Below are 17,384 nucleotides of genomic sequence, written 5' to 3' on the forward strand. Positions count from 1 at the left end.
CTCCATCACAAAACCTATGCTATGAGAAACTTGTATCGATAGTACACTAACCCCTTGAAAGGGTATGGGAATGGGCTTTCAATTGCTTTATCTAAGTTTTGCACAAATTTGTCCAAAATGCAAGGTCTCTAAGGCAGTGTATATTTATTGCACCTTTAAAACAGCAGAAAGTACTGTGAGCTTTTAGACAATGTAATTTTAAACCTTGAAATCGGGCCCACAGGGTGTAATACATGGGGTTTTATGTAAAACCTTAAACATGTTTCTATTTATGTGAAGTTATTTAAATTAAGCAGATTGTGAAGAAAGAAATATGATTTGGGATTTCCTTTATTTTTTTTTCTTTTTACTTTTATACAACAGAAAATATATAACACACAATGTAACCTATTCCCCCTATTTAATAACCTATTTTATAGTGTGTGACACACACACACACACACACACACACACACACACACAAATAAAGAAAAAAAAAATTACGTCCAGTTAATAGTTAATGTTCAAAATCTTGCATTAGTCTCGGACTTTCCCCTAGTTTTGAGCATCTGCTCAAAATTAAATGTAAATGGGGAAAGGTCAGCATTACAGTAACTAGTCAGACCAGCTTTGTGTTGATGGATCTCTTTAGGAACATTTATAATAGATAGTATGTGACCAAATAGTGTATCAAAGGTGAGTGGGTATATATAATGTTAAAAACAAGGTCTGTTCTAGAACACTTAAAAGGCAACAATAAACAAGCAAAATGAAAAGAATTAGAAATGAAAAAGTGAATATGATACTTTGACTAAGCCATAAATGACCTTTGGTCTGAGTCCTCCTTGCTTGTCATGTTTTGTGAACTAAATCTCAGCAATGTCATTCTCTTACTGCTTTTTCTCTTCATCTATCTGTGAGTTTACTTTTTTTCCCTCTGTGCTTTCGCATTCAAACATTACCTCTTCCCTTAAACACATTAGCTGATGCTCACAGAGGGATGCATAAGTTTTGTGAATCCTGGCATGAAAGATGGATGGATGATTTTCTACATTTGTGTGATGTGTGTGCTACAGGAATGTGTATCGTGTAGTGTCTAGTGTGGTGTGTATAGACACTTTGTATGCATGTTTGTGTGAGATATGATGCAAACAGAACAAGCTGTCTCGTTGCTCTGCAGTGTTTTTGATGTTCTGTCCAAAAATCACCGCACAAACACATTCTAAAACACACATTCTCTCATCCCTTTCTTTCTCACTCAAGCTCAAATGGCATTCATTGGCATCACATACAAAGGCTCATTTTGCAGAAACAAATCCAGCTCATGCAAACAACATGAGATTGCTACAGAAAAAAACCTGCCAAATATCACTGCTGGGCTGATGTCAAAAATCCTCAAACTGACTTAATCCCATATTTGCACTTAAAAGACCATTCAACATTTAAACACAAGCCTATGATGCATAACATAATTTCCATATCATCAAAGCGTCTTCAACAAACCTTTCATCTCTAAACTCTACTTTTTTTATGAATTCGGAACAGTGATTAATTTTGTCATTGGTGCCCATGCACGTTTGCGTATCTGATGTTGTATCAGCCTCCCACTCTGACTGCACACATATTTCAAACTAATTCAGTGACAAGTTCTTCCAGATATTTGCCTTTGCTATTCAATAGAAACAGACCCTAACAATATGTCATGTAGAATAGTGAGGCCAATCGCTGCAATTGAGATGTAATGACTACTGGATCACCACAGGTGGACAGTAGCTTGTTCCAGAGAGACTCTGACTGTATCTTCACTTTTAAACCCAGAGCTCTGGATTGATGACCCCAAGATTGTTAAACTGAATTTTTAGACCGACAAAACCTAGTTCCTGAGAGAAAGAGAAAGAAAGTATCATCAGGGTCACTGAGACCTGACCATCTACTATTATAATGAGTGTATAGGGGCAGAATTGTAATCCATGTTTATGTATACACAGACTTAACGAGACGGCATTTCTAATGAAATACAGCATTCAGTATTTTATCTGTAAAGAGAAATCAAACAAACATAGAGCAGTACACATTGACCATTCTGGCACTTCACAAGCTGTTGAATTTTGATGAACTTCCACTTCAAAAGTAACATTTTGACTCCCTATAGACCTTCAACACTATTTATCTCTGTTCATACAGACACATACAGAACTCTCACACACACATGTGGCTGCCAACGGTAAGCAGGAAGTAAAGTGCCTATGTGGTCAGTTGCGTGTTTACAAAGAGTACAGATGAAGGGCAGTGATGAAAAAAATAAAAATAAATGAAACAAAACTAAGTTTCATTTCAATGCCTAATATTATCAGTGCAGTTGAATTACTGCAACATCATTAGCCAAGCCTGACCAGATATCCCCATTCTGATGTGAAATCTGCATGTGTGAAATTTTACGGTGCAACTTGTACCTCAAAATACAACAAGATCAGATGTAAAATAGTTGTGTTACAAATATGGATTTTATAGCTGAAAAATATTGATGCCTTTTTTATTAATTCAGGAAAAGGTGTTTTTTGAGTCTGTGTTACAGTGTGCATACATTGCAGGGATATTGTAAAACATTTTTGCTTTCTAATTCATGTACCAAGTTTCCAATCCAAGTTTTTTCTGGTAATTAATCTGAAAGGTGCGGAGTAATGTGAAAGACAAGTCTAAACATTGAAAAAAGTTACATGGTTACATGGTTAACATGTGCCATCATAGATTCATTCTCTTAAAAAAAACAAACAAAAAAAACAGATGCCTTTGGCTGAATAACATATTGCAAGTAAGACTCACTTGTCATCCTATCATATAATGGAAATACAGCATAAAATAACAGGCCTGCAATAAAACACCCTTCACTGTTATTATAATGGTGTAATTCATTGACTGTGTTGGATAGGGGTGTTTTAGAGGCCAGTATTTACATTGCATTTGACTTTTTTCCTGTATTTTTCGTTCATTAATTTATTGAGAAATAGGTGGTTGGATGAAGGATTTAATAGAATTAATTATGCTGACCACAGACATATCCTGCATTCTCATGCAATTCTTCGACTATTGTTATATTATCTTATCATTATTGTATGTAATTTAAACATGTAAATACCTTATGAAAATAGTAAACTAATTGTTTTTGTTGTTTGTCCAACCTGTCACCTGCACTGTGCCTTTTGCTGCCGCAACATTGGAATTTCCCAACTGGGGTATCAATACAGCTGTATTTTATCTTATTATTTTTGTTTTTACCATGTAGTAGATATATAGTTATATGTATCTTTCTTTAGTTTGTGTTGTGTTTAAATATGTCCATTTCTGAGCATACAAGGAAAATACAACAGTAACCTCTCAAAAATTGCATAAAGTTGTCAAAGCTTTACCTTTGACGACAGAGAAGAACAAGGACGGTCACATTCCCTCTGAGGATCAGTCCTTGTGACCGAGGAAGACAGAGAGTTTTGAAGGGTTCACCATTATTTAACTTCTCTCACCCTCTCTTCCCCCACTATGCTTTTTTTTCCCACATTCATACTTTATAGAGTAGTCTTTTCTTGAACATTTGCAGTTGTTCTACAGTACTGCATTTGTTTTCAGGAAGTAAGTAGAGGATACCTTTTGATATTAGACATAAATATATAGTACTGAGATGTTCTGGAGTTCAAGCTTTCCATATAAATAAGACCTTGTATATGAAGTGTACAGTGGAGAGCAGAGTTAAAGTGAAACTGAGAGCGGAGGGCAATTGATTTAACCTGAGCATGAAACACACTTGAACCATTGACATATATAAGAACAAATACTTGAGCAGGTATCACTCAAACCCACACAAGAATTCAGGAACTGGTCTGTGCTGCTAAGGTTTGTTTGGGCATGCCAACACCCTTGCCCAGGCACAGTATCTGTAAACTCAAATCCCTACCTACTGGGATTTTATTGATTATTTTCCTTCACAAAAATCCTTCCTTCTCATAATTCTAATGCATCAGGTGATAACCTTTTAAGTGTCGTTTTTTTATTCTTCTATAGACGTTGAGACTTTTATTTGGCCTTTACAAAGTAACTTAGATTAACAGCATTTGCATTGCTATTATACTTGAGTATGGTGTTGCAATCTAAATTTCCCTTAAAATGTTAATTTTTTTTACATCCCTGTTTTTGTAAATAAAATAAAATACACCACAAAAATTGAAATAAAGTTTATTGAAAAAGGCTTACAGAATATATGTAATCCATTAAGCTAGTAAAGAGTTGACAAACAAAAACGTGCATAATACATATGTGATATGTAAATAAATAAAGGCTGGGAAAGTCTATGGTAAACAACAGCACTTAAGCCTCATCAGCTCTTAAACTCTGAGGTTTTAAGAGCTCAGAGGTCCTGTATATATATAACATGACAATATTGCAGTCAAATGAGATGTTTGTTCATTCAACATCCCAGAGTGATCTGACATAATTTGCTGTGACTGGCAAACACACACACACACACACACATACTAATTTTCGTATTTTCTTTGTCCCTCTTTCCTTAATTGTAAAATAAAAATTATGTTCAATGAAGCTGCAACTAAATTGAAAAGCAAGAAATTATCAATTAGTGAGGAGCAGTGGTCAAAGCCAGGGAGCAGTAGTCGATGGAACAAGGTGAGTGTCAGACAAAAAAATGTGTGGCAGAATGTGTGTGCTTTGGCATCCATGTGTATCTTTGTGTGTAATCAGCTGACGTGTTTCAGGTAAGAGCTTTTGAGCTGCTCTTCAGATTCGTGCTGGATGAGGAGAGTAATGTGTGAAGTGCAGTTTGTTGATATGCTCTCTTGCGTACTTGACTCGTCCCCTCTTATCCACTCTGCCCTCTCTTTTTCTTCTACTTTCTCATGCTCACGGGTCAATCAAGCCGAGAACTAAAGACTGCAGTAATACCCTATCATCAATGTCTTGAAACCAAAAAATTGAACACCTAAACTTTTGATAAATGATGCATATTGAAAGCAATTTATCATGTAATTCAAATTCTGTTTGAAATTTTGAAGCAAAAATTGTCAGTCATGTAATTCATTAATTTAAATCTTTATGTAATAATGACATCTTCTACAGCAAGATTATATTACTCTACAGAAGAGGTAATAACAAGATGATTTGGTTCTGTATCTGTGTATCTTTCTTCATTATTTATCTTTAATGTAGTTGAGATATATTTTAATGATGAATCATAACTACTCCGATCTTAAGACAGGTAAGACTCATTACCATGTATCTCTAGTTCTTTTATGCATAAAGTATTGAATAAGGGGAGTGTGTCCTTTTCGTACAGGTATTATTGCCACTGGGAATCTTCCAGTGTAAAGAAGTATTATTTGTAGGCAGTTGGGACCAAAATGGATTTGGGCCCTACTAATTTATTTATTTGAACGTTCCTAGTTTCTGCCCTGGTGGCCGCCATGGATTTAGAAGGCACACTGTATTTATTCAGTTTGGGTCTCCATGACAAAACGGTACTTACTGTTTGCAATATAAAAGGTTAAATTCCTCATTTAGATCTAGGGCTGGAAAAGCCTAAGGGACCACAGGGCTAAACTGTTAACATTTATTATTACAATTCCTTGGCTCTCTGTAATTATTACAGATAACAAAGCATTCCCTAAAATGTGGCTGGAATAGTTATATTCAGGAGTCAATGTAACTCTATGTTTATTTACTCTATATTCATTGTAATCTTACATAGATATCAAGAAAAAAAAATCAATGTAATATGACATATGGACTCTAGAGTGAAACTATCAGTCAATGGTTAAAGGTTAATAGACTTTTGCAGCTGGATTTGACTGGTTTTTTTTTATTTGTTATCTTTAGCAAACATAGTTTCTTCTCTCGTTTCTAAGGCTTTATGTGAGGCTCTATACTTGTTTAGTTTGATGCATTTACATTAAAGCTGGAGATAACTAACCAAATACCACAGTTGCAAGATAGAAAACCGAAAACAGAAGTCTGCTCCCTCCAAACTCTTTCTTTCTCTATTTCTCTCTCTGAATACCTCTGAGTGAGTTTGTGTGTTTGTGTGCGTGTTTGTTTGAGATCCAATGAATATCAAAAGAACCATTTTGTTTGGAGCTTTTCTGACATAAGGCAGAAACACACAAAAGTTACACTATTGATTTTTGGAAACACATCGGATGTCACTAGTACATGGCGCACACACACACACATACACCCCAACACAAATAGTAATTGCACCAAGATATGCTTGACTGAGCATGTAAATCTGCAAAATTCTAGATGAGAGTTTTATTATGAATCTAAATGCTAGGGAATAGATGAGGTATGGAGTTTTGCCTTGCAGGATAATTAAAAAGCTGCGTTACCATTTCTAAGTTGTGTTACTGAGTTGTAGATTGGAGAGGCAGTTGGTGAGAAAAATGTTCACCACACACATTCCGTCTGAATAACTATGTTCATCATTATTGTGTTACGATCCTGAATAGCAACATAATTATAACAGTGATTTGTAATTCAATTTGCAAAATGTAAAATGTAATAGTTGATGCTTATAAAACTAAAAAATGAAATAATGGTAAAAAAAATTAAACTAGTAAAAGTTGTTAAACCCTGCTGAAAAATAGTTTCAAAAAATGACCTGTTTTGCATTAAATTTACACCCCCCCCCTCCAAAAAATGTATCTATTTGAATTAATTTGGAATTTAAATGTGGCTGAAGAGGGCAAATCTATGTTTCAGCTGTGTTTGTCCTTCTAAAATGCAATCTGTGCATTCATGCATATGTAAACTAAGGTATCGAGGGAACCTTTCAGAAATAAAATTTAGGAGTGAAAGCAAGACTTGATATTTCATGTCATGCCCTTCTTAGGATGAGATTTTCAATGACTTATTACATTAAATTTCTCTTCCTCTGAGCGGTTTCATTGTTTCCCCCAAGAAAAGAACTGGCAGTGTACAGCAGAGGAATCTAGAAAAAGTCTGAGCCATTTGGACTTGGAGTTCAGACAGTAGTTCAGCCTGCTTTGCCAAATATACCAAATCACTTTCATGCCTTGAGCCACAATTAAAATGTGCCTATTAATAGTAACAGAAATTTTTAGGGGACATTTTGTTTAAAACCGTTAAAGCTGCTAGTGCTGCCAAACCACCTTTCCCCACTGTCTGGCATTCTCTTCCATAAATACAAATAGCCTCTATTGGTTGAGTTGGTTTCCTATGAACCAGTGGCCCATTCTGGCAAAGATAGAGGGACCATAAATGTTATTTCTGCCTCTGCGTATGTTTATGTGTGAGAAAGAGAGTAAGAAAAAGAGTGAATAGACTGCAGAAAGCAACTTCATTAGCCTGAACACACATTTGGGCTTTTACTTACAGACTGCGTTTTTGTGACTGGAGTCCTTGCTAGGCATCATCTTGACTCCTCTGGACTTCAATTCTATTGCTTTCTTCACTGTAGAAAAAAATAAAAATTAGCTCTCAAAGTTGCTTGGATACTGTTTTTCTCACACACCCAGCAATTTATAATGCAGCACAAATAAAACTATGGATAGAGCAGAGCTTGAGAGTCACAAGGACGATGAGGGATGAGAAAAGCATAAGAAGCAGAGGGGAGGAGGAGTATTTAGATGCATTCCTTTCATTTTATGCTCTGCAAGAGATAGATTTGTGAAACCCACAGTTGTGTGAAAATGTAATTTACATTGCTGGTGACCTTTGCTTGGTTTATACTGAGTGGCCATCCTAATAGTTTAGAACCCTGATATGTAGATGGTGAAAACTTGGGCTGGGCAAGTCCTATTGCAGAAATCTGCTGTACCAAAGAAGACTTGAAAACTAAATACTGATGACAGTTAACAAAAATATTCTTGTATTTCACCACCATGTACACATTTACATATGTGCTGCACTTCACTACCTTACCCACTCTCATGTCATGCCCTCTCTCTGTTGTCTAATATTCATCCTTATTGGTCTCAGCCCACCCACATTCTGTCTATTTTTGTTTATTTATTTTATTCTTGCTATTGCTATTGTCACTCTGTCTATGTTGTTGTTTACTTTGGTTGTCTATTTTCACCCTTACTGTCTTTTTTTTTTAAATTTTATTCTGTTATTCTGTTCTTATCTTTGACGTTGTTGCTGTTGTTATCTCTGTTGTCTATTTATTTGTGAATGTCTTTTGCTTTTTCTAATTGCCTTCTAATTGTTTGTCGATTTATATTCATATTATTGAGACTTATAACTGTTACACTGCTGTGACAAAAGAATTTCCCCTATGGGAATCAATAAAGCTCATCTTATCTTATCTTATCTTAAATAGTGCCAAAAAAGATGGATCCTGAAGGAAAAAGCAGATGAGAGGGAAGCTTAGAACATTTTCTAATTAATAGATGGAGAAGAATTATCATACCTTGGTACTGAGCACTGAATCCTTTTCGTCGATGGTTGCTATCTGAAGTGAAATGTATCCGAAGCCAGTTCTTATTTGATATGACCGGTGAGGGCAGGGTTGTTCCAGTTAACCTTGGATAGAAAGAAAATTATTACAAAGAATTATTACAGAGAATTACAATCAATCAAAGATTCATGTATCGACACATGTAGTCACGTGTTAAATGAGTCAGCCTTCATCATTTGCACTTGCTTCTTTTATCTATTAATTAGATGCATTATTGTAAGATCGCTACAATTTTTAGTGGTAGTTTATTATTTTAATGGTTTCTCAATATGTTGTAAGTTGCTGTAAGTTGCCACATTTGGGAGTGGGAGACATAGCTAAAAGCTGATGACCACTTGATCAATCAGACACATCTTGTTACAAAGCTCTGCTGCTCGTACTTCGATATGATGTATACATGTGTGACAGATAATACTCAGCAAATGTTTGATGGGAGAAGAAGTGAAAATAGGAATGCAATAAAAAGTCAGAAAACTCCCAGCTTCAAATAAACTAAATTTCCAAAGCTTTTCCACTGAGAAGATGAGTTGATTGCCTATGGTTACTGTTACATCAGCTTTAGCTGCTTTTGCATTTTGTAACCAACGGCAACCAAAGCGGTGGTAAAAAGAAAACAAAAAAGGAAAAAAATGATACAGGAAATGATGTAAGAGACTGCCTGGAAGCCAATGTTCTATCATCCTCCTGAGAGCAACTAGAGTCACTTTAACTGTCCTTTAATAATGATGCAGGTAGATACAGAAAACCAGCGAGGGAAGGAAAAGTCAGATAATGAAAAGGGCAGAAACAAATTTGAGAGATAGATAAAAATATTAAGAGCACGACTTGGAGGACTGTATTGGATGCTTATTATAGAAGACACAAAGTTCTGTGAATACAGATGGGAAGATCATCAACTCCTAAATATAGGACTGAAAAAAACAGTCCAGGAACATCAGAGCAACAGACTATGAGCTTAAACAATGCGTCCGTTATGTGTTTGCCATAAGGCACTCTGGCTATTACGCACAATGAATAGGCAACAATATAGTGTTTTATTGGGTTAACAATCAAACTTAATTAGTTAGTGGGATTTAATGCAAGTTCTTCCTGCAGTCATGTCTGATACTGATGCCATGATACTCTTCTATGATATTAGAGACATGTGACAAAAAATGCATCAACAACAAATGCAGTGATAAAGAACATGTAATAATGTATAATTAGTTATTGCATTCTGTGAGCTTTTATTGAAATAAGATGTTATAGTTCCATCTATACAGTCTGTTTCTTGGTTTATGTGGTGCATTTAACGCGGCAGCTACCCTTGCCGGTACCAAGAACAATGGGCCATAACACATTGAATTAAGGTCAAACTTTTAAAATCTATGGTCCTTTTTGGGGACAGAAGGGGAATTGTGATAATATCAAAATCATGTAACGGGATGAGTGCATAGAAACACCAAAAAGCAATGGTTGAGGAGGAAAAGTGAAAAAAAGCAGCACTGTTTTGTCCCTCATCAGGCTACCAAAGATCTGTGTGTATGCACGTGTGTGCTTAAGCATTCGAGTACGTACATATGTGATTTTGTGTGTATACACAAGCAGTTATAATAAATTGGCCTGATGGTGACGATAGAGAAAGAAAATGAAATTGTATTGTGACTAGTTTTTAGGTACAAAAAAAATTGTATAATCCTGAATTGAACTGAAGTGAATAATGGGACACACACAAACACAAGATACAATAAGTCATGACCTAAGATATAATGGTCTGCTAAAGTAGTCTGACAATAAATTGGGAAGACCACACAATAGTTGTACTTGTCTTGAATTAATTAACGTGTGTAGTGGGAATAACGCAAATCTCATAAACTAGGGTTGCCATAATCTTTCACTCATTTATTTATTTTTAGGTGTTGACATGGTGGATTTACCAAGTTACACAAAAAGGAGGTGTTTTACTGAGTTATACTGAGGAAACAAAAGAGGAAGATTATCTAGAAATATTTCAACATTTTATAGTTATCCTCTACTGTCAGAATTGTGCTTGTATATCAGCTGTAGACCTGTGATATTTGCTTCTGAGACATTTTAAAATATCAACACAAATAGTTTTAATAAGTGTAGTAACAGATTTGAAAAAAGGGCAGGTATCTTAACGTGCACATAATGTGCTTTGGTTATGTCCACTTGGTGTTTAGTTTAGGGAACACCAATAAACATTACAGTCTCAAAAAGTGTGATACATTTAAATGAAAGAACTGTGTGAAGCGTATCAGAGAAATGCAGTCAAGCCTGTGCCAAAGAACAAAAAAATGAGACTTTTAAAAGGAGATATGCTGCATATTCTGCATTATTCATATGAACTGGCCAGATGTCTGACACAGGAAAGAGGTCAAATATGAGGACAACAGAAAAGATAGTACATTTAAGAGGAGAAAAGGGGACAGACTACTACATGTTCAAGAAATGGGGTGGCGTGAAATGGTAAAAGGAAACTCGGGAGAAGAGAAGAGAAGAGGAGAGGAGAAATAATGATGGACAGGTCAATCAGAAACTGCAGTAAACCAGGTTATAGGACAAGAGGAATAAATGTCATTCGTTAGATGGACAAATACAGCATTGAATAAGGAGGGGAAAAGGAGGACTGATAGATGAAGAGCACAAGAGAGAAGGTGAGGGAGGGAAAATCACTTAAATGAGCAGGAACAAGAAAGGGTTAGGAGAAGCTACCTCCAAGTGATTACAAGAGATGTTAGGAAGGGTTGAAAGAGACGGGAGTCAAGAAGGCAAATGAAAATGAGGTTGGTCATTACAAATATGAAAGCCAGTGAAAATGGAAGGAACTGAGTGATGGTTGAGGTTTAGACAGAAGAATGGACTAAAAAGGGAAAAGTTCAAATCACAGAAAAAAGGGAAAACTCTTAAAACAAAGAGGCAGGTGTGGAGCAGGAGACAGAGAGAAAAATGGTAGAACTAGAAATGTAGGAAGGAGACAATGAAGAAAGATGAGATGAGAGGAAGGGGTTTGACAGATGTAAAAGGAGCAGACAACAGAAGAAGAGAGGGCCAGTCACAAAACAGAAATGGAAGGGATATACAGAGCTTGGAAGTTATTTTAATGCTTTGTGGCACATTTTTATAATTTTATGAGTACAACTACAACTGAAAGACAAGCACTCCTCTATTCTCCCTCTCATCCATATGATGTGTGTGTATGTATATACATATATAATAGTAATATATAATAGTATAATATATACATATATGTATATATACATATATACACATTTACACACACACACACACACATATATATATGTGTGTGTGTGTATATATATATATATATATATATATATATATGTATACATACACATACTCGCGTGTGTGTGTGTGTGTGTGTGTGAAATTTGTATCTAAATAAGTCATATGTGTACTCTGGATGTGACATGGACATAGCCATTACAGATAAATCAATGCTTACCTTGCAATTTGCAAGGTTCATCTGGCAGTGGGAAGAACAAATGCATTAGTGTTGAGAAAACAACTTGTATAGATGCTATAACTGCATGCAAAAGATTTGCAGCAATTGAGAGCAGCCTCTCTAATCTTTAATTCAAATAACTAGAGAAAAAAAGAAAAAAAAAACTCATTTGGAAAATTCCTGGGACACTGATCATGTTGAAGTATGAATTGTTGAATGAAGCCATGATGCTGTGCCTGTGAATCACTGTACTGTATAGACCTTCTCCATAAATAGTGATTTAATCAAGACACGGATATACAGTGCAAATGAAATGTGGTTGTGACAGTGCCAGAGTATGTTTTATTTGTCTATTTAATTAATTGATTTTATTGGCCTCACATTTTTTTTCCATGACATTATTTCTCAGTACCAATTTTTACAATAGTCTCGGAAAAAAAGCACTAAAATTTGGACTGAATTGACATACGCCTTAATTGGTGCAAGCGGCTGCTGAAGCTATCATTTATTTACAGCACATCATTCACTTGTTTAACATGCTAGAGCCCAGAGGTTTCTAGTTTTCTGTCACTTCACAATGATGTTGGGGGCCTCACTGTTCCTCAATTGAAATGTTTTCTAAACTGATTATTTTTTATTGGTAGGATTAGGGTTAGGGTTTCCAACAAACATGCCAATGCTAAATAGGAGGTTAAAAATTTCAAGAGGTGATGACATCTTGGTAAATGGAGCCTGTTGTTATGGACTGTAGACTTTAAGGACTATAAGGACTTATTATAATAGTGTAACTATGTTTCAGCTTTATCCTCAAAATGTCAGAACAGTAAGAGATTGTTCCTGTTCGAGAATCAGAATCAGAATAGCCTCGATGCTGTCAAGGTTTACTACAAAAAGCATTTGCCAGCTCATGGGTTACCTTCCATATTCCCAGATTAGGTGGCCTCTCCAGCTGCCGGTGCTCTTGCTGAACTATTGCATTTACACTAGTTGAATGCTTTATTGTATGTCACTGTTTGTATGTTACTCTGCAAGGCTGGCCTCTAGTGTGACAATAGAACTGACCTTGACCCTCTTTAGGCTACCTATCTTTGCCTCCTCTCCTACATTAACACTGAGTCATGTGTCTATTAGTGCCCTTTTCGAATCTAGGCCAAAGTCTTTGGTTTTCAACAATTACTTTTCATTGGTAAAAGGTATCCGTCGGCTTACGTGATGCAATATTTGCATTTTTAAAATGTAAGCACTAAATATCTTGAAAATTTTACTATGCAAAGAGGGACATGATCACAAGGTGATCACCAGCAGTAAACACATTAAATGTAAATGTTAAGTGCTGAATTGAATAGTGTACATATGAAGTATTAAGGAGGTATTAACCGTGCAATACAAGTAATTACTAATACTGTGGTTACTGGCAAGACCGTCTTTAAAATACACAATACCAAAATGTGATGAACCATTGCCCCTAGTCCTCATGCAACGGTGTGGCCTTTACCAGTCTAAGGATTCATTCAGCTGAATAAAATGACACTGTCTGGCTTTCAGCAATTTTGTTTGTCTTGTGCCTTGGTAGAGTGATATGGCAGAGAGCAAGGATAGCAAGATCAAAATAGACTTGAGAAATGAAAGAGGGCTGAGAGAGCAGATAATAGAAGAAGAAAGAGTTGCAAAGCTGAGACATGAAATATAGAGCAAAAAGAAAAGGGCAAGAGGGTAGAGGCTAAAGAGTAGAATAGGCGAGAGGTAAAAAGCCATGAACAATGTACTGAAACATGTAGTAATATTTATATGTAACCTTTTTTCCCTTTATTTCATTCTATCACTCTTTAAAAAATAATTATATGGGTATAAGCAAATATTACCGATGAATAGTAATAATAGTAAAGACCAAATCCTACCAAACATGGAGATTATTAATTTCTAATAATCTAGAATGGACTTTTGAAAATAGGCATGAATCAAAATCTGTTCCTAAAGAGCCAACCTCTTCTGCATGGACGACAGTCTCTTTTTTTCAATCAACTTTACTTAAACAAATATTTAAACAAAGCTTTATGAAATCAATTCATTAAATATTAGGCATACATTATCCCAATTAAGAACTTCATAATACCCTTTCTGTGGTGCTCAATTCACTCACAGTGTGAGTCAGGATGATGTTCGGTGGTCTGACAATTAGCAGTTGCCAACACCCCCCCACACACACCCACACACACCCACCCACGCACACACACACATCCAGCAGACCATGTCTAAGTGTCCTTGAACACCATACTGAACCCTTTCATGCTTATGATGAGGGGGTCGATGGCTTGCATGGCAGCCTCTGTCATCAGAGTAAGTGTGGGCGTATAAATAGGTGAATAGGGGAACACAATAAAGTGCTCTGAAAAACCCCAACAAAGGCTGGCTTGCTTTTCTAATTGTTCATAAAAACGTATAGGGTTTATTTATTTATTCTGTACTTTGCTGATTTCTTAATTTGTAATGTAGTGAAGGTACCTTATTGAAATTGAAATGGGGAAGTCTTGACAATTGAATTAGGTGCACAACTAAATTATATATATCTTTGACTAAAGACACTAGAAAGTAAAAAAAAAATCATAATCTAATGCTAAATAACTGCTGGAATGTCTAAATTAAAATGTCCAGCTGGAGCAACAGCGCTGGTCTTTAACTTTAAACTTTTCAATATCAATTCCACAATCATGTATTTCAAGTCAATCACTTGAACATCTCCTCTTTTTAATCTTGACTGGAATGCTCAGGGGAACTGGATGTTGTATGAAATATTGTAGTTTCAGTAAATATACTAAGGGATGAGTAAATTAAATATTAACATCTTTTATTTCTTGAATGAAATTGGTACTTTAATAACCAAAATCACACTGTGTGTGTGTGTGTGTGTGTGTGTGTGTGTGTGTGTGTGTGTGTGTGTGTGTGTGTGTGTGTGTGTGTGTGTATGTGTCTACCCAAACATATGTGCATTTGTGCAGATGTATGTTGAGGGTTTTTCAGTATGTGGGTTTTGAAATGCTAGTCGACCCGACATTTAGCATGCCAACCAGACGACAGGAACACGAGACAGGAAATTGCTTTTGGGACAACCAATCAGCAAAGCTCTCAGTAAACAGGAATAACCCGTCACAGTGGTCCTGTCAGCTGCCAGTCATTTTTACAATGACCTGCCCCAATGCTTCAATGAAAGAGTCAATCATCCTAATCTTTCCTATGGAGAAAAGCATTTAGTGCTACCATAGATTGTTCATGGCAGAATCCCACTGAAGCATATACAACTGCATTGCCTCACCATATTGGATGATAATTTAGTATTTATAAAGGCTAAGACAAAAGATTAGCTACTGATATGGACAGTAAACAACTGAAAGATTCAATGTTGATGTATATTTTTGCTATCGAAATTCTTTATCCTATTTCTATTATTCCAAAACACATTGCAAGAAAATTATATGTCCTTTAATTTTCGCTTCTATCTATTTTTGCAGCGGTGAATCTCAGTAAGTGGTATTTTTTATCAACTGGAGCAATGTTTGTTGCAATGCACAAGGCTTTTGTGGTGGCTCATCAAACAAATTGCCAAATTACCTCCTTCTGCAATACGGGACTGTGCGGCTAATACTGGGGTTTTATTCATCTAACCTAATGTGTTTAGGGTTGTTATGACAAGTCAGATTCCAAACTGTTCAGTCAGAAGTGAGTTTTAGAATGGTTTCCGCATGACCAGCCCACAGGGTGACCTCTCCTGTGCTCTCCTTACCCTCTCAAGAGTTTGGAGAGGAAGGGTTAATAGTGTTCCATGAATGTTACAATGAGACAATCTAATCCCATTGAAAGGCAGGAAATGGCCACAACCTTTTAATGCCACGCTTCCTGTCTGCTCCGATTGTGGGTTTCTTCTGTTTTTCAGCAATGTTTTTTTCCCTATTGGGACTATTTCAGAAGCATATGGATTCCCCTACCCAGACTTAATGATTTTATCACTCCATTAGGTATTTGTACTTCTGCTGGAAGCTACGAAAGCTTTATATTATTTTTGTGTTTGGATATTTATTTAAAAATGTGATGACATATTACTTTCTACTTTTAGCATTTTTCTTCCTGCTGCTTACATGTTTCTGTCCTCTTTTTTTCTTCTCACTGTTAGTCGTTACCATGTTGATATACCGATGTGGTATACAATCAAGTTACTGCCTTCCCACACCAAATAATTGCCCGGACCAGATCCAGCTTTCTGTCAGTAGGAATTGACAGACTTGTATATATATATATATATATATATATATATATATATATATATATATATATATATGTATATATGTATACTGGGGAAGCTATCGTTATGAGCAACATTTGAACACGATTCAAACACCTGTCTCCCACTGAAAAGTCCGATGTTTGTTGCTCTTCACCAGAACATCTGCTTCAACACACAGATTGAGGTGGTGATTGTTGGCAGAAAAACCTCAGACATTGTGGTCCGTGACGGGTGTTCCAATCTTGTTCCAATCAGGTCCTGTTTATAACAACACATTTCAGAAGAGCTGCAGTGCATTATGTGATATGGTAGATCAAGGGAAGGTGTGTGTTCAATCCAAACTGACTTTAATTGATTTACAATAGTGTTTTTCTCATGGCACTTTCAAGGAATTTGAAAACATTGTGAGGTAGCCACTGCTTAATGTGATGTTAAGTGGTGGTGTTTATTTCCCATATTTTTTGTCAAGATTATCCCAGTCAAAGACAAACTACATGTATCTAATCTGTCAGGAAAACAAATGACAGCTCACGCTGGCAGGAGGCCACTTAAGATCTGATACTCAGATGCTCAAACGCACACACGGGGTATTGTCATGAGAATGTCATGGTCGGTGTGTACAACTTGGCTGGTGACAGGACTAAATGAGCAATTATTCTTCATTCTTTTGTTTCTAACTGGTGTAATTCTCGCTGCCTCCTTCAATCCACGTATTTATCTGTCGACCTATCCATTCTGCTCTTTTGCAAGTTGCACCGCAGTCATGACTAATTTTCCAAACATGGAAGAAACTGTCAGTTGGGGTTGGAGTTGAACAAAAGTGATCTGTACTGGGATCTGGGATTGCAACATCAGGAAATATGGAATTTGGGAATTATGAACATATGAAGCTCCCTTTTTTCCGAAAATATATTGCAGTTATTAGACCACACATCATATACCCTATGTCATCAGTGAATTTTGTCCACAAATGAATCTCATATTATGCACAAAAGGAGAATTTTTAAACGATGAATCAGCTTGAACTAAATGCTCTTTCAGCAGAAACTGAACTGGTTGATTATTTCCAGCATGGATGATGTCAGAATATACTTAATTCAAAAAATAGAAATAGCCATGTTAATTTTCTGATTAGTGGTATGATAAAAAGCAATAATGACAAATCCCAATGGTAAAATATTGAA

At 36.0% G+C, this 17,384-nt stretch overlaps 1 protein-coding gene across 1 annotated transcript in view; it reads right to left on the reverse strand.

Moving 5' to 3' along the window:
• Window positions 1–17,384, reverse strand: part of csmd1b (CUB and Sushi multiple domains 1b) — a 283,651-nt gene that overhangs the window by 167,858 nt on the left and 98,409 nt on the right. The window contains exons 7-8 of the mRNA XM_086174557.1: window positions 8,411–8,523; window positions 7,373–7,450 (exon numbers count right to left, since the gene is read on the reverse strand). Coding sequence (XP_086030683.1) covers window positions 7,373–7,450; window positions 8,411–8,523 — 191 coding nt within the window. The remainder of the gene's footprint in view (window positions 1–7,372; window positions 7,451–8,410; window positions 8,524–17,384) is intronic.

The sequence above is a fragment of the Fistularia commersonii genome, chromosome 27 (genome assembly GCF_037954325.1).
Source record: "Fistularia commersonii isolate RoL2024-O1a breed Wild chromosome 27, RoL_Fcom_v1.0, whole genome shotgun sequence".
In the NCBI taxonomy this organism is placed as follows: Eukaryota; Metazoa; Chordata; class Actinopteri; order Syngnathiformes; family Fistulariidae; genus Fistularia; species Fistularia commersonii.